At 39.7% G+C, this 22,861-nt stretch overlaps 2 protein-coding genes across 2 annotated transcripts; both read left to right on the top strand.

Moving 5' to 3' along the window:
- Positions 1 to 1,039: 1,039 nt before the first annotated feature.
- LOC118109206 (5-hydroxyisourate hydrolase) lies at positions 1,040 to 5,451 on the top strand. The gene is made up of 4 exons (XM_035156124.2): positions 1,040 to 1,113; positions 2,193 to 2,329; positions 3,138 to 3,273; positions 3,862 to 5,451. Exons 2-4 carry the CDS (start codon positions 2,196 to 2,198, stop codon positions 3,949 to 3,951), a joined length of 360 nt encoding a protein of 119 aa, XP_035012015.1. The 5' UTR covers positions 1,040 to 1,113; positions 2,193 to 2,195; the 3' UTR covers positions 3,952 to 5,451.
- A 66-nt stretch (positions 5,452 to 5,517) lies between these two features.
- LOC118109203 (AFG3-like protein 1) lies at positions 5,518 to 22,445 on the top strand. Its single transcript, XM_035156116.2, has 16 exons — positions 5,518 to 5,795; positions 9,416 to 9,500; positions 10,722 to 10,810; positions 11,615 to 11,764; positions 12,032 to 12,103; positions 12,534 to 12,658; positions 13,139 to 13,409; positions 13,952 to 14,089; positions 14,582 to 14,735; positions 14,825 to 14,932; positions 15,950 to 16,075; positions 16,418 to 16,528; positions 16,677 to 16,792; positions 18,596 to 18,796; positions 18,911 to 19,105; positions 20,130 to 22,445. Exons 1-16 carry the CDS (start codon positions 5,664 to 5,666, stop codon positions 20,355 to 20,357), a joined length of 2,301 nt encoding a protein of 766 aa, XP_035012007.1. The 5' UTR covers positions 5,518 to 5,663; the 3' UTR covers positions 20,358 to 22,445.
- The last annotated feature ends 416 nt before the right edge of the window (positions 22,446 to 22,861 follow it).

Genomic DNA, 22,861 nt, shown 5'->3' with positions numbered 1-22,861 from the left:
TCTCTGAACAGTGAGGTCAGATTCAGATACTCTGTTTTCCTCAGTGTTTCATGGGAATTTAGTTTCTTGCTTAAAGCTGCTTTGGAATCTAAAGAACACCAGTGTTGTTAAATGTTAAATCTGAAAAACAGTTTTGTGGAGGAAGAAGAATGAGTAGGTGGAAGTGAGAGGCTTTACAATATTTACCAACAAAGTTTATGCTGGTAGTTAAAAATCAATTTGGAATTGCAAACCTGCCAAAATAGACTGCAACAGAAAATGACAATAATAAAAAATATGACAAGGAGCTGTAATGTGAAATGCACAGAATTGTGATTGTCTCCAACATCACAGCTTGTATTTCAATTCATTTTGTGTATAATACATATTTTTTTGTCTTTGGATTTCTCACTGTTTCTGGGTTTGCTTATTGTGGTAAATGAACCAATGTTCCAGGGTCTAGATTATCCCTGATGCTCATCTATTGAACCAATGATAGTCATAAGAAACAGCCCTGCATGAAATCCACCCTAAAATGTTCATTGTGATATATATGAATTAGAGTTGTTTTGGGTTGCAGTTTTAGCTCGCTGGTTTGTGCTTCTGCATATCTTTGCATTTGCAATAGTATTAATGGTCCCATCACCGCAATGTTAAAGAAAGGGAAAAAATATTCCTTGATCCGACCCCTTAATTGCATCTACTCTTAAAGTGACTGGGCCCTCTTCGGCTCATACCTCACCAGTGAACCATTTTCAAGTTTGAATAAAATCAGTTCAGCAGACAAACAGCAACGAATACATAACCTCCTCAGTAGAGGTGTCTATTGAAACAACAGCAATGCTGCTGAGAAGATAAAATATGTGACAGGACTATAATAAAAGAATGACTTTACTGTATGTTACACAGTCCTAATTAAATCAGTTAATCATCATCAGTCAGTTAATCACATGCTGTGGACTGAAGGAAAACTGCCCCCATGTTTTAATGATTTATTTGACTAAGGACAACCTTTGAGGTCTGTTTGCAGTGCATGCTGGGTAAGTGTCTCTGGGCAGTGGGCTTGTGCAACTGGTTGGATGAGTTTTGGTGACTAACTGAATTCGCTGCAGCAGAGAGGAGCACACTGCAGAGGTGAGTCTTCTCTCACAACAAACACTGAAACTCAGATGTTTCACATTATGCATTGGCATTTTATTATTATTCACCAGTATATTATAGACTGTATATACTCTATAAGTGTATATTATAGTGTTCTGACATCTAAAAATGTCTATTTTTTTTCTTTTTCCTCACATTATCTGTACAGATGCAAGTTGTTATTACTCAGCACAGTTCTCCTGCAGCGACCAAAAAGTTCAGAGTTGATCAGTCTTTAAGTTGAGAACCATCTTCCTCTTCATATGCAGAACAGATAGAAAGCAGCTCCTCTTGAAAGTAGAACAATAATTGACGATTCTAAATGCTGGATCATGAGATTTTTGTCAGTGGAAGTAAAGGGCCAAATGTTAAAGTCCTTGGACTTGTTTGTTTGACTGAGAAGCACAGGGCTTATGTACTCGTCAACCATTGATTTTCTTTTAAGTTTTGAAATAGATTGAATCATTTCCTACAGCATGATTTAAATATGTGTAATTGTGAATTTTGTAGTGGGTAGTTATTTTAGTATAGTATTAATTTATTTTAATATAGTATAAGTTTATCAGCATAGTAGAAATGTTGTCTCTTTTCTGTTTTCTCTTGTATTTTCCCTCATGGGCACATGTTTAATTTGTAAAGATGTAGATATGTGGACAGTGTGTGTTGGTGTTGGTGAAAATCCTCAGAACTTAAATAGTTTATAAATAGAGTGAGAGCTCTTAATGTTCTTTAACAACGTGGCTAAGCAGTTAATACAGATGTTAAAAAATAATTTTCCTACAATTCGTATCTAGGGGGCTGCATCTTACCAGGGATTTATTAAGAAACTCATTTTGTTGATTAGTTTAGTATAAATTTGACATTACAGAAAATCTGCTGTGTTTGATTCACCCAGCTATGCATACGAACAGACCCTGTTATCTGGTTGCTTGGTGTAACCATAGACTTAAACACACACGATGACCATAAACGTGCAACCGATAAATTCATAATGGTCATAGAAAATATGCTGTTTGAATGACCTGTAACAGGAATATACAGGTGAGGCTGACCTGTCCACTCCTCTCTGACAGCTCATGGCAGCAGCAGCATCCAACCCTCTGACGACTCACGTGCTGAACACTGGAGATGGCATCCCCGCAGCCAAGATGGCGGTCAGCCTGCATCGCCTAGACCCCGAGCTGATGATTTGGAACATGCTGAGTGTCGGGTAGGGTTTGAACGGGCGATGCTGAAACTGAATTGAAGGGAACAGTTAACAGCCGAACTTGTTATTTTGTGTAAGACAATTAAACCTCTAATCAAAATTTGTAATTCATCGTCAATGTTCTTATCATTACTATATAGCTGGGAATGAGGGGGCATGTCTCAATCACTTTATGTGAGGTTCATTCTCTCACTATCCCGCCGCCATAATCCAGAGTAGATCAGGGAAGTGTTTTGGCTGTTAGGGCTGCCAATATCCTTTTCATCCCCAGGTAATATCTGCATCCCAAAAGGAACAACTCCAGACATCACTTGGTTTTTCCATATTTCAGTCAAAATTCTCCAAACAGATACCAGAATTGATTAAAAGAACAAACCGAAATTTACACATATATTTGTAGCAAAGAATATATTTTTTTGTAGAAATCAAATAAACACCATTTGAAAGGATTTGTTGAAATGATTATGAGAAGGTATCCATTATTAGAGAAACAGTTTTGGGGGTCCTTCTGTTAAGTTTTCTTTGAGCAGCATGTACAGTAGCAGTCATTGTTTACCTTCTAAGTCACAGCATGTATCATCTGCAGAACACAGTAGATGTACAGAAATGCAAGCTCCACAGGGCAATGGAATGACTCTGACACTAAATCTTGTGTTTCAAGATGCTAAATATTATAATTAATGTTGTGCCATGTGTTGTTTGTCAATATAAAAAACTGAACGAATATAGGCAGGCCAAAGCTTTTCTTTGTTTAATGAGAGTTTCTGAGTTTCAATCAACCTTCACGACTCAGCAGTTTAATGATTTTTAGGACAACAAATGAAGATGGCCGCTGCCCAGGACTCATCAGCGCTGAGGCTTTCACCTCCGGCATGTACAAGCTGCGCTTTGAGACTGGTTCATACTGGGAGGGTCTGGGTCAGACCTCCTTCTATCCGTATGTAGAGGTGAGCTTCTGGATTTCACTTTCATAAACAATATGTTATTGTTAAATAGTCCAGTGCTGCTATTATGTTACCTTGTTGTTATTATTTTTAATGTCACTGTTTTTACCATCTTAAGAGCCTTTGAGTACCTTTTAAAAGCACGATAGAAATAAAATGTTTTATTATTATTAAGTGATTATTAGTACAAACCGTGTACAAACAGACATAACTCACAAAGGATCCACTTATCATAAGCCGTTTTCAGACATGACCTGCAGGTAAAGTCCAAAGAATTGGTTCCGGAGTTTACCTGCAGATTACCTTTCACACATGCACAACACTGTCACGTGTTAGAAGCTCCATCAACCCCCCCACTCGCTCGCTGTGATATATGAACCCAGCAGGATTCTCCTGACTTTCTACGGACTTTACACTAGGAGGCCAGGTGGAGAAAGGCTGCAAGAACTTTGGAGTGTCTCACTCGGACATTTGTGTTCACAAATACTGACTGACTTGGCATGTTTCAATATAAATAGAAAAATGTGTCCTGTGATTCTGTGTCTTTTTATTTAACATTTTTACTATCAGTACTTTTTTGTATGTTTTCAGGTTGTATTCACCATCACTGAGCCGCAGCAGAGGTTCCACATCCCATTATTGATGAGTCGGTTCTCCTACAGCACCTACAGAGGAAGCTGAAAGGGAACATTTCACTTTTTATTTTTTCTCTCTCAAGTGCAAAAAAAGTGTACAACAGCAGACAGAACAAGATCATGGCCATGCAGCATATATCATACATAACCAACAAGGCCCATGTTTACATGTAAACATCAACACACACAGCCTAGGTTACAGTTGACGGCTTTTCTATTCCCTGAGATACGTTTTTTAATTTCATTCATCAGAGTAGAAATTATCTTAATTATTTTTGTTGTGGTCAGGAAACCAAACAACACATTTTCCCTCTTCAGTGACAGATTGTTCCCAAAACTCCTAGAGCACTGGTAGCTCCAAAGCAGAGCTCAGAGGACAAGCGGCTGCAGCTTCAACACCCTGACCCAGCTATGGACATAGATGGAAAGTCACATTTTATTAATTTCTTATTGATATTAAAAGTTTCATTGAGTAAAAAAATGTGAAGCATCTGCCACAGCTGAAATCATTAGCTGACTTAATTTCCCTACTTTAGATTGATTATTCTAATTAGACATGGATAATGGTTCAACTTAAATTACAGTGACAAATCAATATTGCAGTCTAAAAGCATGGCACTGAAAATACAATGTTATCACTAAAATGGTAATTTATCTGGGGAGTATTTCAATATTTCAAGGTAATGACAAATATATTGTTGGCTCTTTACTCCACATGGCTGTGCAATTGTATCTAGAAATCAAGTGGAACCCAAGGGCTAAGATGATCAGTTGACATAAAAATTATTGACAGGTATGATGATTGATAAAAAATCAAAAATCAAAAAAAGGATTTTTATAGAAAATGCCAAATTATACCATTGGTCTGTGAATTAAGGCAGTTCCCTTGTTTTCTTTGATATAAAAAATTATGTGTTTTGGACTTTTGGTCAGACAAAGACCCATGACTGCTAACATGGGCTTCAGGAAATTTATCAAGGACATTTTCACTGTTTTCTGACTTTCTGAATCAATTAATAGAGGTCGCATCCTTAACAGTTCTCCTGTGATTGAATTATATGGCCCTTCACAATAATTCTGATAATTGTTTTACACACAGAAATAGTGGAAGAGGTTTCTTAAAATACAACTTTTAAAACAAAGGAGCAAAATATAAACATGTTAAATCCTGTTTTAATGTGACTGTGTGGTGTCACACATAACAACATACAAACAAGATGGAGGATGGAGAACCTCTTGCAGATGAATATTGAGTATTTCAGTGGTGCAAGTTTCCAATAACTTTGAAACATGTAATGATAATAGTGTCACCACGTGTTTTTGTAACAGTTACATGTAAGAGCATTAGAAAACGTCTCTGTCTCAGCCAATCAGAGTGAAGGTGTATTGTGGCTGACACACAGTGTTAGCCCATCTCATACCTGAATGTAATAAAGTCATATTTAAACAAAATACATGGATTTACGTACATCATGTCAGTTAGGTATATTATCTAATGGTAAAATTGTATTTTGTGATTCCAAATAAATTTTCAATCGCTAAGAAACATGCATTGTCACAATCATTTCAGACAGGCACGCGCAGAGACGGGCTCGTGGTCCTTTACATCATCGTCGTATGATCCCGTTGACATTTCACGCTGTTGCTCTTCTTCAATAACGTTTGCAGCAGCGACACAGCGAAGCTTCCTGACGGGAGTTAAACGAGCAGAACCGCGGGGGTTTGTGACTGAGCGGCTGGGCAGGCGACAGACGGAGGATGTCTCAGGTGCTGAGGCTCCTCTCGGCAGTCGCTCTGCCTCTCTGCCGGCCTGGGGGAACCCGGGCTCGGCTCTTCGCGGTGAGCGCAGGACGGCTCTTCACAGCAGCATATCGGAGCTCCGCTGCCCCGGTAAGTGAAGGTGGAGGATTGGGGGGGAAATGTTGAGTGAGAAACGGCCCAAAAGGCCGCAGTTAAATGTCCTCATGGAGTTAGATTTAATAAGGGAAATGTAGCACGTTCGAATGCGTGCTGCCAAACCTCGTTACAAAACCATTCCGTTTAGTGTACGTTTGTTTTGTTAGGAACAATATGACGAACCTTACGAAACAATTCAAGTCCTAATGCCTTCTATAAAACCTAGTTTTCCATTCGGCACAAGTCTGACTCATCAGAAAGCGTCTGTTACCAGAAGAATCCGATGTTTTCTATGTGGAAACACTGCTAGCTTCTAGCTGACCTTAATGCTGCGACATTGTTGTGACGCAATAGTTAGCTTTCTTTTAAAGCGACTTGCGAAGTGTCTGTCACTTGTAGTCGTACAACTACTACTTCTACTACTACGTCTACTACTACAACTACTTACACCAGTATTTAGCGTGGATATGATGCCAAAGAAATTTACACCAGTGTTGACAGAAAGTAGCTATGAGTAGCTAATAGCATAGTCAACCATTAGAAGAGCCTCTAAAGTCCCGATGGGTGATAGTATCACATTCAGAATCAGAATCAGAATTCTTTTTTTGCCAAGTATATTTACACATACAGGAAATTGCCTTGGTGTGGTTGGTGTATTTGGACATAAAAACAACAATCGGACATAAAACAACAATATATACAGAAAGAACAATAAGTTATGTTATGGGCACGTGCGGTGCTAAGGTGCAGTGATTGGTTCCGGGATAGTGCCAATAATATATAAGTTATAAATTATGTGCGGGGGGGCAGAGTCAGTGTGATGCAGGGGGCTTGTTTGTGAGCCCCACTGCCATTCCAGCACTTTGTGGATTTAGTTGCTTATTTGTTGGTCTGAGCTTCTTAAATAAAAGCTGACAAGTATTTGCGATACCTTCACTCTTTGCCAAATAAACTAAACACATATGTATATATAATAAACAAGTTATTGAAATAGATGACCTTGGATGAACAGTTTTTTTTTTCACAATTGTTTTACACACTTATAATAAAATAAGTGTAAGACGTAGCCCTGTTCCATTTGTTTTAGTCTTTTTAGTGTCTCTTGACATGCTCACAAAATTAAGGGAACACTTAATCATCACAGTATAACACCAAGTCAGTTAAACTTCAGGGATATCAATCTGTCCATTTAGGAAGCACAAGTGATTGTGAATCAATTTCACCTGCTTTGGTGCAAATGAAAGTAACAACAGGTGCAATGAAGAGGCAAAAGCAAGACAAGCCCTAAAATGGGAATGGTTTTACATGTGGTGACCACAGACGGTTGCTCTCTCCTTATCCTTCCTGACTGATTCTTCTCTAGTTTTGTGTTCTGCTAGTGTCCTTATCACTGCTGGTAGCATGAGGTGGTACCTGCAGCCCAATCAGGTTGCACAGCTAGTCCAGCTCCTCTAGGATGGCACATTTATACGTGTGGACTAAAGAAGGTTTGCTGTGACTCCCAGCACAGTCTCAAGAGCATAGAGGAGATACCAGGAGACAAGGAGAGCTGGACAGGGCTGTAGAAGGGCATCAACCCAGCAGCAGGACCAGTATCTGCTCCTTTGTGCGAGGAGGAGCACTGCCAGTCTTACAAAACGACCCTTCAGCAGGCTACTGGTGTGCATGTTTCTAACCAAACTGTATGAGGGCCCAAGGACCTCTAGTGGGACCTGTGCCCTGCACCGTGCAGCTCGATTGGCATTCACCATAGAACACCAGAATTGGCAGGTTGCCACTTGCGCTCTGTTTTCTTCACAGATGAGGGCAGGTTCACACTGGGCACATGTGACAGGCCTGAAAGAGTCTGGAGATGTGGTGGTGAAAGTTATGGTGCCTGTAACGTCATCCAGCATGACCAGATTGGCGGTGGGTGGCAGTGATGTTCTGGGGAGGCATATCCTTGGAGGGTAGCACAGACCTCCATGTCATAGCCAACGGTACCCTGACTGCGGTTGGGTACTGGGATGAAATCCTCAGAGAGATTGTCAGACCTTACGCTGGTGCAGTGGGCTCATGTGGCCAGATTGTTTCTGCGGTTCCTAGATGACAAACGCATTGATGCCATTGACTGGTCCTCACGTTCCCCTGACCTAAATCCAATTGAGCACCTATTGGATGTTTTGTATCGGTGTATCTGACGCCGCCACGTACCACCACAGACTGTCCAGGAGCTCCCTGATGCCCTGATCCAGGTCTGGGAGGAGATCCCCCAGCAGAGTGCCCAGACGTTTTCATGAGTGCATACAGGCACGCGGCGGCTATACACACTACTGAGTCACATTATGAGTTGCCGTGATGAAATTCACTAAAGTTGGATTAGCCTTTGATTCAAATTGTTTACTCTGATTTTCAGTGTGGTTTTGCATCCAGCCCTCAATGGGGTGATGATTTTGTTTTCCATTGACCGTTGATATGTCATTTTGTTCTTAACAAATTATACAATGGACATCAGTAAAGATTTTCAACTTGAATAATTTGTTATCAAGATCTGATGTTTGATTTATGTGTTCCCATAATTTTTTTTGGGCAGTTTATTTATGTCAGGGGTTATATGATTATCATATACATTATTTCTAGATTTAAAGTGTTATTGGTGTTTAGAACTTTTCATATAGACAATAATCGAAACATAAATGTCACTGAAGCCAATTTCATTATAATTGATGTTCAAATTCCCCGATCCATTTTAAAATCACTGAAGCTAATATGTGGCTTCAAGAGGAGGATGAATCGATCAATATTTTCCAGTGTAACATTCTTTTCAGGACCAGATTCCCTCATAATGTTAGTTTCCCTCTATTGCAGCTCAAAGCACAAGGTGTTTCATGCTAGAAAAGCCGTCACTGCAGAAGAAAGGCCCGACGTTTATATTCGACACGAAACAAACTGGACTTTTAGGCTTAAAACACAGTGTAAATGACGCAGCTTCGAGTCGAATATAAATGTCGGGGCTTGCGGACACTTGGATAACACCACACTAGCGGCATGTTGTGTATTTTTTGACTGGAAAAACAGTTCATGCTGTAGCCTTAGGATTTCCTCACAAACCCACTTAGACCAAAACAGCTCCAGCTTACAAAAGAATGTCTGTCAATCAATCAATCAATCAAATTTTATTTGTATAGCCCATATTCACAAATCACAATTTGTCTCAAAGGGCTTTAACAGGGTGTGACATCCTCTGCCCTTAACCCTCAACAAGAGTAAGGAAAAACTACTAAAAAATCCTTTTAACAGGGTAAAAAGAAGGTAGAAACCTCAGAGAGAGCCACATGTGAGGGATCCCTCTCCCAGGACGGACAGAAGTGCAATAGATGTCAATGAGGTTATTTACTTTTCTTTGGCTCTAGTGAATCAATAATTCTGAGCTAATTCTGACCTTGTTCCCTACATTTTAAGTATTCCACTGCTCACTGAGTCTAATGCAGTTCAGAGGTGAGGTCAGATGTTTTAAATAGAAGTGAAATTCAGAGAGAGTTTGTTTACCTGTCAGAGGTCATATTTGCACAGCCATACTGTGTGTATATATAGTAATAGACGAGCTGCACTAAAGGCAATGTGGTCTTTTGCAGAACGGCTATCGGATTCCAGCTCACTTCCCATTCAGTCGCAGATTCCAGACGGCACAGCGACGACTGTACTCCAGTGAACCCAAAGGTAAGAGCTGCTGTGTCCAAGACAAAGAAAGCTGGTGGAGTGTGTACATCCAAAAAGTTTTATCTTTGATTATTAAAGGTCTTGAAAATGAGATGGACCCACAGGATATATGTTGGTGCAAATTTTTATGAAAAGTTACCATGGCATGTTAATTTGTTGTTTCTAAAGTGTAAGGGTTTTGTTTCATGTAGGACATTTCCCTTTTAATGTATACATATGTTTTGCATGTATTGGCCACCATTCACCATGCTTTTAAATCAGTTCCAGCAGGTTGATTCACTCAAATTTACTTTAAAGGGATAGTTCACCGAAAATGCACCCATTATCTACCCACCACTATGCCCATGGAGGAGTGGGTGAAGTGTTTGAGTCCACAAAACACTTTTGGAGTCTCAGGGGTGACCAGCATTGCAGCCAAATCCCAAACAATTGAATTACTGGTGATCAATTTTTCAAAAGTAATAAAACAACAGAATATAACATACTGCTTGTGTGGTGTCATCCAAGTGTCCGTAAGGCCCCACATTCATATTTGTGTCGAAATGGTGTCATTTACACCGTGTTTTTAGCTGAAATGTCCTCTGATATCCTCGTTGCAGCAGCGTTCACACACACACACACACACACACACACACACACACACACACACACACACACACACACACACACACACACACACACACACACACACACACACTGCACACAAGCTCTTGCCCAAGGTCACGTGTGGGGTAAATGACAGCGCTTTGGGTCGAATATGAATGTCGGGGCTTCTGGACACTACACCAGCAGTATGGAGGCATGTTAGGTTTTTTTATGGACTCAAACACTTCACCCACCCTGCCATCGGCATATTGCGTAGATAATGAGTGAATTAAAATTTCCCGGTGAACTATCCATTTAAGACAGCAGCACAAACAACTAAATGAACAATATGTAATATCTAACCATTTCAAGCACTGATGTTAAAGATGAGAGCAAAGATGTATAATATTGACATTTTCTGTGTTGTGAGACTGTTTGATGTGACGCTGTTGATTCTTAATAGATGTTCTGGCTGCAGGTTGAGGTCTTTATGTTTCAAATGATGGAATCAGTTGAAAAAATAACATTGATTACTTCACTGAAAGAAGAGCTGGGATAGAATCATTCACAGAACTGGAAACCAGGCTGGAGATGGGTGTGACAGATGTATAATAGAACCAATAATCTGAGTTTCAGATGGAGGAGGAGGAGCTGGTGGAGGAAGATCAGGAGGAGGGAATAGAGGAGGAGGTTCAGGAAAAGACTGGTGGAGCCGAATGCAGAAGGTTTGTGAAGTCAAAATCTCATCACATTTAATGTATACACTTGTCAGTGAAAACAACAGTTCAGGGTCAAAAAGAAAACATTTGCCAGCCAGACGTCTAACCAGTGACCTGCTGCTCAAGACATATGCATTACATTACATTACATATCATTTAGCTGACGCTTTTATCCAAAGCGACTTACAATAAGTGCATTCAACCATGAGGGTACAAACCTAGAACAGCAAGAATCATGTAAGGACAATTAGTCTTCAAAAAACGCCAAACTACAAGTGCTACATATAAGTTCCATATATAAGGGCAACTAAACTTTATTTATTTAAAAAAATATATATATAAACACCAGAGTTGACGATGGTTATTAGGCATCATCTTCTTAACCAAGGTGTAGTCGGAAGAGATGTGTCTAGCTCAGGTGAAACGAACCCTAGACATTCAGTAATTCAAGTCACTCCACACTTATCTTTTCAATATGCAAGTGGAATCTAAAATGACAGCTGTGATGACATCAATTTTCCTTCTAATTGTAATAAACCTATTTATTGAGCAATTTTCTAAATCCATATTACAATGTGCTTTACAATGGCAGCAAATTAAAACAGGCCCGTCATAAAATCAACAGTTTTAAAATGGAACAGATGAAAAACAATTGCATAAAACCCAATATGGTATGTGGAAAGAGAAGTAGGGAAATTAGAACTTGGTAAGATCAAGGAACACTTTCAGATAAAAGTATGTCTTAAGAATGGACGGGGCGCTGGAATGAAACTTGTAACCTGTTTCTAACATTCACACCTGTCTCTTTAGGGTGACTTCCCGTGGGATGAGAAGGATTTCCGTTACATGGCGATCACCGTGGCCGGTGTCAGTTCAGCTCTACTCTACTTCTTCTTCAGGGACAGTGGCAGAGAGATCAGCTGGAAGGATTTTGTCCATCGATTCCTTGGCAGAGGCCTGGTGAGGAGCACTCTGGGACAATTATACTGTGATGTACTCAATCATTCTCTTCAGGCCAGGCATGATTTAGAATCCAGGTCAATTCTGAACATCCACAGACCAGAAATAAAATAAAACATCACCTTGGACCTCTGATGCTAATGGTCCTGTATTTACTACAAATCTATAGCTAAAGACTTGATTTCTCAGAAGCAAATGCATAGTTTCTAAGAAAAAAGAAGAGAATGAAAACCGATTTTTAAAATAATTTTCTTTTTTTATGTCCAGGTGGACCGGTTAGAGGTCATCAACAAACAGTATGTCAGAGTCATCCTGGTGCCGGGAGCTGATGCTGATGCGGTGAGAAAAAACTAAATGCATGTTGAAATGAAATCTGACATTGAATAAGAGATGTGAATTTAACTCCCCCAAAATTATATTTGGTACATTTATGAATGTCTGCTGCATTTTGGCAAATCTGAAATCACATTGAATCTGGTGTAACAAGGGGACCACCAAAGCATGGGGGGGGGGGGTCATGAAACTGACTTGTATTAATAGCACAAGGCCCCAAGCACATGTTCATTGTGCCTCACTAGATGCTTTTGTTTGTTGTTCATGTATTTGAATTATTATGTTGTGCAATGGAATTCATTTATTTATCCATTAATTACACACCAAAATCAATCCGCCATCAAAAGGTATTGGATGATGCTACATGTTATTGTGCCGTAAATAACATTACATGAACTATGTGACATCAAAAAGTAACATGAAATCATCTGTGCAGAGCTACGTTTGGTTCAACATCGGCAGCGTTGACACGTTTGAGAGGAACCTTGAGGTGGCGCACGCGGAGCTCGGCCTGGAGCCGTCCCACCGAGCCACCGTAGTCTACAGCACTGAGAGCGATGGGTGAGTTCAACACACGAACCCGTTTACGGTATGGGTCTGATTATACTGTAGGATGGACCCCACCCCCCTTTCCCAACATCTGTTTTTGAGAGAAACACTTTGACACACTTTTGTTGTTGGAGAAGTCTTCTTTTCATGTCATGATTCCACTACTGTTTTATAACATTATACCGTTCATACAGAGAATTGCCCCGTAATTTTTTCCCTCTGTGGGAGTGGGGCCTGAACAGGCAGTCTGTGGAAGTTGAACTTCCTCTACCTCCTCAGATAAATTGCAGCTGTGGTCGGCAACTGGCGGCCTGCAGCCAATAACATATGCCCCACCAAATTGTTTGGATAATTTAGTATTATTTTTATTTCACCATAATGGACTGACACAGACATTCACAGGTGTTGTGGGTACTGATCCCTGTCATGGCAACAATGTTCATCCTTTCATTGAACCACCCTAATAATAACTATTCCTCTCTGTTCTCTCAGCTCTTTTATGATGAGCATGCTCCCCACCCTGCTGCTGATTGGTTTCCTGTTGTTCACTCTGCGACGAGGACCAATGGGAGGAGGCCCTGGTGGCGGGAGGGGCGGGCCCTTCAGCATGAGTGAGTCAACAGCCAAAATGATGAAGGACAGCATTGACGTGAAGTTTAAGGATGTGGCCGGCTGCGAGGAGGCCAAACTGGAGATCCTGGAGTTTGTCAACTTCCTGAAAAACCCACAGCAGTACCTGGACCTCGGAGCCAAGATCCCCAAGGTATCCCTGTCTGAGGCTCTTGTTTTAGCTCAGTTTCTATCACTCTAGCGCTTCACCTTCTTTGCCTCCTCATGTAATAAGTCTCGTTTTGTATTGAGTTTCTACAGTCAATGCGAGTTGTTCAACCTCTGCCATTTGTGCAGCCTGGGGAAAACTGGAGAAAACAAAAAGGCTCTCCTTTTCATGTTTAGATTGTATGGGGGGGGTTAGGGTTCTCTTATTTTGTGCTGTAAATCAAGAAAAGCTTGGTCATGTGGTGGACAGAATTGTGGAGTGAAAGCATGGCTTATACAGATCCATTCTGAATGCAGAAGGTGTCATTAATCTAGAGCCATTATATTTTGCAATAAACATTTTCTATTATAAGGTAAAGTGAAACCCATATATCTTGCTACTTTAATTTAACAAAGCTTTAATAATAATGTTTTTGTCTTTGTTGGGTAACTAATGTGGTTTTGAAGTTGTAAATTTGTTTGTGCAGTTCAATGTCCAGAGCAGTGAAACGACATATGATGAATGACATGTTGTGTGTGGTATCCCAGGGTGCTGTGCTATCTGGTCCTCCTGGGACGGGGAAGACTCTGCTGGCCAAAGCCACAGCTGGAGAAGCCAACGTTCCCTTCATCACTGTCAACGGCTCTGAGTTCCTGGAGATGTTTGTGGGCGTCGGTCCAGCCAGGGTGAGTGAAGGAAATCACATCAGACGTGTACTGAACCAGACGACTGTGGTGAATGTGTAGTCAAGTTTCTTTTGTTTTCCTTAATAACTCTCTGGTTTAGGTGTGATGGATGGATGGATAGATAGACAGAAAAATTAACCCAGATTCCTGTTGCTTCAAAATGAATTTGACAGCATGTCCACAACACCTGAAATGTTTTACCATTAAGAGAATCACATTGTTAAAACATGTGTGGCTCTGGAACTAGAGCGGGTCATCCACTAATTAGAAGGTCGGTGGTTTGATCTCTACATGCTGAAGTGTCCTTGGGCAAGTTACTGAAACCCCAAAATTGCTCCTGATGACTGTGCCAGCAGAGTGTGACTTGTGTGTGATAGAAAAAATGCAGCATATACTTGTGCTGTGTGAATGTGTGTGTGAATGGGTGAATCTGGTCGATAAGACTAGAAAAACACTATAAAAACAGTTCATTACGAATTTTCTCTACTGAAGGTGAGGGACATGTTTGCCATGGCGAGGAAGAACGCCCCCTGCATCCTCTTCATCGATGAGATCGATGCTGTTGGGAGAAAGAGAGGAGGAGGGAACTTTGGTGGTCAGAGTGAACAGGAGAACACTCTGAACCAGCTGCTGGTGGAGATGGACGGTAGGCTGAATCATAACTTGAGTCCGATTCCTGATTTCAGCTCAGAAGTTTGATGGGGTCATTAAAATGTGAATCTCATGTACTTGCAGGTTTCAACACATCTACTAATGTAGTGGTCCTGGCTGGAACCAACAGACCTGACATCCTGGATCCTGCTCTGATGAGGCCGGGGCGCTTCGACAGACAGATCTACATAGGTACAGTAGGCATTGACAAATACACATCCTGAACAGACTTGAAAAATGCTTCTTAACTGAGCCGCTGACGTCACTTGACTATTTCTGGTTTGTCTTAACTTCTTGGCGTCTCAAGCAATATAAGAAAATAACAATGCTTTTGAATATCTTTAAAGTTTGATTTTGTGCTAATGTGATTCTCCTTTTAATTAATAGTTGACCTTGAATGGCTTGTTTCCTAAAATTAGCACTATGACGCCTTGCTGACAGTATCACAATATATTGCAAAATATTGAATTGTAACTCCTGTATCATGATGTGTATCACATCACCAGCACTTTGAGTGATTAACAGAAACAGAAGAATGCTTCATAAATGTACTCCTTTTACGATCAGATATTTTCTTGAAACCAATTTTATAAACTGATTTCAAGGAATAAAAAATTCCCCCAAGTAAATCATTAAAATGCTTTTTGGAATGATGAGTTTGTTACACAATGACGAAGTTGTTTAATCACTTGTATTACTGCCTTAGGGCCATTTGCCTCCACCAACTTTTCAAGATGCAGTGAACATCCATGTTACTTGACTTTTAGTTACATGTCTAGTCATCAGTTCAGTTTGAGAATTCCTGAGATGACATGTTTATGAGAAATGGACGGACAATACGAAAACATATTGGCTGTTGCTGGTGCAGAGGCACAAACATTTTCAAATATTTGATAAAATGCAGGTTAATGTGGTCTCAGGCAGCCAATGCACACAATGCAACACGTCAACAGTATCAGAGTGCTTCCTTTTAATTCTTCAGCTTGTTTCCTTTCAGCTGAAACATGAATGGACTACATTTATGTCGTGCTTTTCTAGTCATAACAACCAGTAAAGACACTTTACACTACAATTCACATTCAGCCATTCATACACACATTCATAAAGGAAGAGCCACGCAGGTACACTAGGCTTAACGTATAAGGTTGGTGAGTGTTTGTCTGAGACTGAGGCTTTACTCTTTTGTTAAATGAATGTCTCCTGTCTCAGGTCCTCCAGACATCAAGGGGAGGGCATCCATCTTTAAAGTTCATCTTACACCAATCAAACTGGACCCAACGATGGACAAAAACCATCTTGCCAGGAAGATGGCTGCTGCAACACCAGGATTCACTGGTCTGTAACAGTTCACAACCATTTTATGTTTCCATCATTCAAAGTTTTTGTATGAGAGTTATCAGCCTAAATACATGTTATATTATTAGAAATTATTTCATTACATTGAATCATAATTTCCAAGTTGCAGACACGTAAACAGATGAAAGCAAACAACAAAAAATACAAATGTATTATTTCAATAAACGAGCAAGTTCAAGACTAAATTGTAAATTGACGTGTTCAGTTTTAAGGAAACTAGATAAATCAGATAAATTGGTGATGAGGAAACAGCACCACCTTCCTGTGACTTTTGTTTAAGATGTGTCTTGATGGATATATTTCTCCCTGTGAATCAATCAGGAGCTGACATCGCTAATGTCTGCAATGAGGCGGCTCTGATTGCCGCCAGATACCTGAGCCCATCCGTCAACGGCAAACACTTTGAACAGGCCATCGACCGAGTCATTGGAGGTCAGTGTCATGTGACAATTTGATAAATCAGATTTAGCTTAAATTTGAACAATTTATTTTGTAATTTCCATACCTTTCATATGCACAGTGTTCACCAGCAGACATTACAGCTCTAATATCTGTAGATAAATTTTGGGTTTGTCCTCAGGTCTGGAAAAGAAGACTCAGGTCCTACAGCCCACAGAGAAGAAGACTGTGGCATATCACGAGGCCGGCCATGCCATCGTGGGCTGGTTCCTGCAGCACGCCGACCCACTGCTGAAGGTAGAGTTTACCAATACTTACACACACCTACACATAACTACACATGCGTTGTTATGAAAAGCTAAAAGCAATGCAGGCTAACACAACAGTCCAGCAGTAAATCCTCCATCATGAGGGTTATAATGTCCAGTGTGTGTTCAAACTCTGAGGAATTATTCTGGAGAATGTAGTTTGTGCTGCTGTTGAATTGTATTGTGTTACAGACAAAATACTAGTACATTAGTACTAGCGTTCTCAGAATAATCATAAAGTTAAATCCCCATGTCTGTTTTAGGTAGGTGTATCTAATAAAGTGATTCTTGTAGTGATAAACTGCCTGAACAAAGCTGAGCGTGGGTCAATCTGAATATTTCCATCGTGCAATTATAAAATCCAAATGTCTGTATAAAATCTTATTTTAATAATAAAGAATGAATTAATGTTCATGAAAACACTCAACATAGATTAGGTTTGCACTAAATAATTTAAACAAGTAAAAAGCTTCAGTTGGATAAATGTGCAATTTAAGTCAAAAGAAACAGGAAAGTAAAACAACAACAAACAAACCAAAAAATTACTAGTATAGTTGCCTTGTTGTTGGCTTTTTTTATGTGTTAATCGATAGATAATTAATCGCCTAATTTTTCCGCCATTAAAAAAAATTGCTGTAGTCATGGGTGGACAGGGATAATAATTCAGGCTGGGAATTTGACTATTTTCCTGCCCACCCTTTTCAAGCAAAGGCTAACCCTATTTGTTGATGTAACAGTTACCAGACTAGTAAACAAGAAGGCGGCACAGTAACTCACTGCCATCTGACATCTTTTCAATGGCGTCTGCAACACCCGCCAACGTAATAACAGCCAACAAACCAAATGAACCACAAACGTAATACAAATCTGCAGGTTTTAATGTAATATTTCCCACTAACGCAGTAGCTATTACATTTGCAGGGATTTGTTACATTTGTGGGAAGGTGAAAATCTTCAGCCTTTAAAATTATATAAGTATCAGTTGCATATTGGCAGCCTGCAGTGTAGCCTGCTCTTGCTAGTTTTCCAGGATTACCAACCCTAGCTTTTATGCGGTTCTTTGTCAAACCTCAGGCTAAACATAATAAGTTTGTTATCAGTTATAACAGTTGAGCCAAAACCAGACTTTTGAAGACACCAACACAGGCTATGGGAAATTATAATGACTTAAATTTTTTTTATTTATTTTACAATTCTTTGACAATTTATAAACAAAAAATAAATCAATTAATCCAGGAAACAATCATCAGATTAATCACTGTTTATAGCCTGAAACCAACCAAGATATGACCTTATTGATATAGTTGGAATCAAACCTTGATATCAGTTTATGAGAGAAAGGTGGAATTAAGTTTATATTTTATAACCATGGCTGCAACAATTAACATATCAGGAGTAATTCATATATCAGATGTGCTAAAAATAAATGACCACATTAGCTTTACCTTAGAATGGGTCCTTTTATATTCATTGAGGCCGCCATGTTTTTTACAGTTGACCAAACTGGACAAACTAAACACCTTTTGGAGTTTTTATGACAACTGAAGGTTAGCACAGGTTCTCTTTCATGTTTGGAAGGGGAGGGTGAGGTGAGGGGTATTCAGCTGCAACATGCAACTTCACCTGTAGATGTCACTAGACTCTAGACACTGAACCTTTTAAGCAATAGTCACATTAAATTGAAACTGCTCATGATGAAAGTGTAAATCATGGTACTGGTAATGTGTTACTGCTGCCTCTGGTGCTTTGAAGAACCAAAATGTCCTGCTCAAATGCTTCTGTTTTTGTCCAGGTGTCGATTATTCCACGTGGGAAGGGTCTGGGTTACGCTCAGTACCTGCCTAGGGAGCAGTACCTGTACAGCAAAGAGCAGCTCTTTGACAGGATGTGCATGATGCTGGGAGGGCGCGTGGCCGAGCAGGTGTTCTTCGGTCGGATCACCACCGGCGCTCAGGATGACCTGAAGAAAATCACACAGTCTGCCTACGCTCAGGTACACGGCACACACCTGCAGGGTCTGCTGGGCCTGTTGGGCCTGTTGGGCTCCTGATTCAGTGGAACAGGGTTTTTCCTGCTATGACGTCTTGTTCTCCTCTGTGCTCCTCAGGTGGTGCAGTTTGGGATGAGCGAGAAGGTTGGGCAGGTGTCATTCGATCTGCCCCGGCAGGGTGAGATGGTCCTGGAGAAGCCGTACAGCGAGGCAACAGCCGAGCTGATAGATCAGGAGGTTAGAGAGCTGGTGGATCGAGCTTACGCGCACACGATGCAGCTCATTCTGGAAAAGAAGGACCTGGTAGAGATGGTGAGACTCTGATACAACACCTGCTAATACTGGAGTGTTGTAGGATTATAAGAGCGGTGGGATTTGTATCATTTATATTCAATAAAAAGATTTCCAGATTCAAACAGCCACCATGCAGGCCAGGTACAAATAAGGAAAATACATTTTAATACACAAAAACATACAAGAGCTTCAGCATCGACATGTTGTGAAATATTGCAGTATTTCCATGTTTTCCTTGTATTGTTGTAATATTTAAACTTAACAAAAGGTTGAAATCTTCTGTAATGGTCAGGTTCTGCATTCACTTCATGTCTAACAGTTATTTAGCAAAAATATATATAAGAACTCTTTATCTCCTTCTTTATTTATGACTATACTGTACACTTTACATTGCTGTTTCCTGTGGTGATTTCAAGATACAGCCAAATCTTTCCACAAACATCCTCCATGTTTCATTTCAACTTGAGGTTGTCAGCTAGAACTGGACAGACCAATTTCTGATAATTAGTAGGATAGTAAAATAAGTAGTTGCTCACCTTTATTACCTTTTGCTATAGACCTTTCAACTAATTTACAATACAGATGATAAATGTCACCAATTACCAGTGTTTTTTAGCTTAATTGACATAATTACGATTCTTTAAATAACTTTTAAAGCCAGGCATGAACTGGCCCCTCCCTATATTTCAGAACTCATTTTGATTCTAGGCTGAAATCAAAAGGAGACATAACCTTTGCCGTCAGGTCCCCTACACTTTGGAAAAGTCTGCCGGAAGAGATAGCATCTCTTACCCGTTTTATTTTACTTCTAAAGAAACATTTTTATAAAAAAGCTTTTATCATGTGATGTCTATTGCTCTTTTTATCTGTATCTTTATTGTAATTATTATTATTATTATTATACGGATTGTGAGTTTCAAATTATTGTAAAGCACTTTGTTACTTGTGTTGAAAAGTGCCTTAATAATGACATTATTATTATAATCATTATTTTTTTTGGGACAAAAAAAACACAAGATTCAATCCTGATTTTTCTCATCAGGTGGGGCAGCGTCTCCTGGAGAAAGAGGTTCTGGACAAGGGGGACATGTTGGAGCTGCTGGGCCCGCGGCCATTTGAAGAGAAGTCAACGTACGAGGACTTTGTGGAGGGGACTGGGAGCTTTGAGGAGGACACAAGCTTGCCGGAGGGCCTCCGAGACTGGAACCAGGACAGAGGAGGGAATGCCGAAGAGACAAGCCCGGCTCAGGAAAAACAGCATGCTGTGTAGAGCAGGAAGTCATTTTTCATCTCAGCTGCAAAAACTCAACTCGGTGTGGATTTACTTTTACAGAGCCAGGGAGGTGATTCATTCATAAATGAGTAAGTTCAAAGGTCCAGTGTGTAGAATTTAGGGACATCTAGTGGTGAGGTTGCATGTTGCAGCTGAATGCCCCTGACCTCACCCTCCCCTTCCAAACATGGAAGAACAGATAGAATAGATAGGACCCGCTCCCAGTGTTAATATAAAGTATTTAAATATAAGGGGCTCATTGTAGGGTAAAGAAAAAAACAATTCGTACAATTTAGATGATTACACAATAGTGAAAACACAGGATTATTTTATGTATAGATTCCTTTCACCTAAATCTTACACACTGGACCTTTTTAATGATTCAAACCCTCAAATGAACAACTCCAATTCCTGATAGCAGCAAGTTCACAGCTTCATCCAGTGTATCCCCTCAACAGTTTTTTTATTTTATTTTTTTTCCTAATAAAAATGAAGGAACAGGGCAAATGAAATGACATGTTTCATTATTGGACATGAATTTGCTCCAGAATGCCTTAACACACCCATCAAACAGGAGACCAACCACGATCAGATTTTAATCTTCCTGAATGGACTGTAAATGATTCATATTTACAGTGTGATAACAGACTGATTATATCTTTTTATTTATTTCATAAAGGCAGTTCTGCTTTCTGACTGCCTTCCTTGTAATGAGAGAGGAGCCAAGTTCAACCTTTCTGCAGCTAATTTCAAAAACCTTTTTACAGGTTACAATATCTTGCGAGTTGATTTGACGTTTTTATTTATTTTTATTTTTTGTTTCCTGCAGTTGTATTTACAACATTTCAAAGTGGGTGCGGCTGTTTTCCTGTGTTAACTCCTAACACTGACATGTTTCAGTGAACAGGTCAGTTTGGATGTATTTTCTACAGAAACACCTCGATGCTGTAAAATGATGTGTAAATGTTTGTATAAATTCTGTGTGATAATGACTCGACAGGAAGCTGCTACATCACATCAGCCCAGTGAATAACAGCTTTAATTTTTCAGTGCTTGCCGAAGAATTTCTGCTGGAACATTTGCTGTTGAAACAAAAATCCCCCGAAAACATTGATCAAAAAATCTGTTTCTAACATCGTCAGGCATAGTGACTGCTTCATCTTCAACATGGATTTCTCTATCGGAGTAAAAGGCTTGCTGTATTTGTTTTTTGTGTTTTTACAACATTTCCCTTGAAGAGAGCATAACCAATTACACTTCTCTTCTCAACCTGATGTCTGCCTCTATTCTCCAGAGGAAATTCTAAACACTGCATTTAGTAACTAAAGCCTTTTATTACTTAGGACTTTCTCCTAAATGTGTACAGAAATGTAAAACGGAGTTATCACCTGTTATACGTAAAAACATCTTCCTCATAATTTTCTGATCTAAAGTAATTAAATTTAAACGTATTGCACATTTTTGACTTGATTGGATCTAAATGCAGCTACTTGGTATATTACAGGAGGACAAATCCACATGACAAATATATCCATGATGTTTAACAAAATTTAAGGCGTTCAAATTTTATTTTTAACAGACTTGTTGAGGCCCGTCCTTTACAAAAGGGATGAAATCACACAAAGGTTTGCGTGAACTTCTGTTCAAATCTTCCTGTTGCAGGCCTTTTATCAATAGGCATTCTGGGAAGTCTAGGAAATATTTGGCTGAAGTAGAAGTTACTGAGATCAGGGCCCACAGCATAAGTATTACCAATAAAAGTTACTATGGGGGATTTTTTTCTCCTTCTGAATGTATTGTCATCTTTGTCATTACTACACCTGTCCAGCAGGGGGTGACCTCACTTTATCTGCAGGAGGGTGTGACTGACACGTGAACGTTCTGACATTAAACAGCTGCTTAGTCTTGTTTTAAGTGAAATGTTTTAATGACTAATCGAGTTTCCAAGAATCTGAATCAGTCACACCCTCTCGTGCATGAACCGTGTCAAAGAGCTGAGGTCTGATTAGAAGAGTAACTTCTGTCAACTTAGTCAAAGCAAAATGACTGTGTTGAAATAAATTCCTTTGTTATATTTAACCTTGACACTTTTGATGTCTTCTCTCTGGCCGTATGGAATTTCATCACATCTGGCACAATTAACTGATTAGATTAGAGGTCAAAGTTCAAAGTGGTTTCAAAGAATGTGTTTTTGGCCTCTTGAATATATCTCGAGACGGCTTGAGGAAATTTCTTCAACTTTTGATCAGTTGTCACTTGGACTCAAAGATAAAAAATGGTGTGAAGCATTCTTGAGAATTTTTGAGTAATAATAATAACTATGTGTATGGCACTTATCTAAACAAGGTTACAAAGTGCTTCACACAAAAGTCCATGGCTAAATTAAGATTCGATTGAAATAAAAGATATTCTGTTGAGTCCAATTTGAGAGCCAAATCATAGCAAGATAGGGTCAAGACCTTAAATATTTTAGAGAAACCCACTATATATGATAAAACCTT

Source organism: Hippoglossus stenolepis, chromosome 5 (genome assembly GCF_022539355.2).
Source record: "Hippoglossus stenolepis isolate QCI-W04-F060 chromosome 5, HSTE1.2, whole genome shotgun sequence".
Lineage (NCBI taxonomy): Eukaryota > Metazoa > Chordata > Actinopteri > Pleuronectiformes > Pleuronectidae > Hippoglossus > Hippoglossus stenolepis.
The sequence above is the reverse complement of the archived record's forward strand: the minus strand, read 5'-3'. Positions and strand labels throughout refer to the sequence as shown.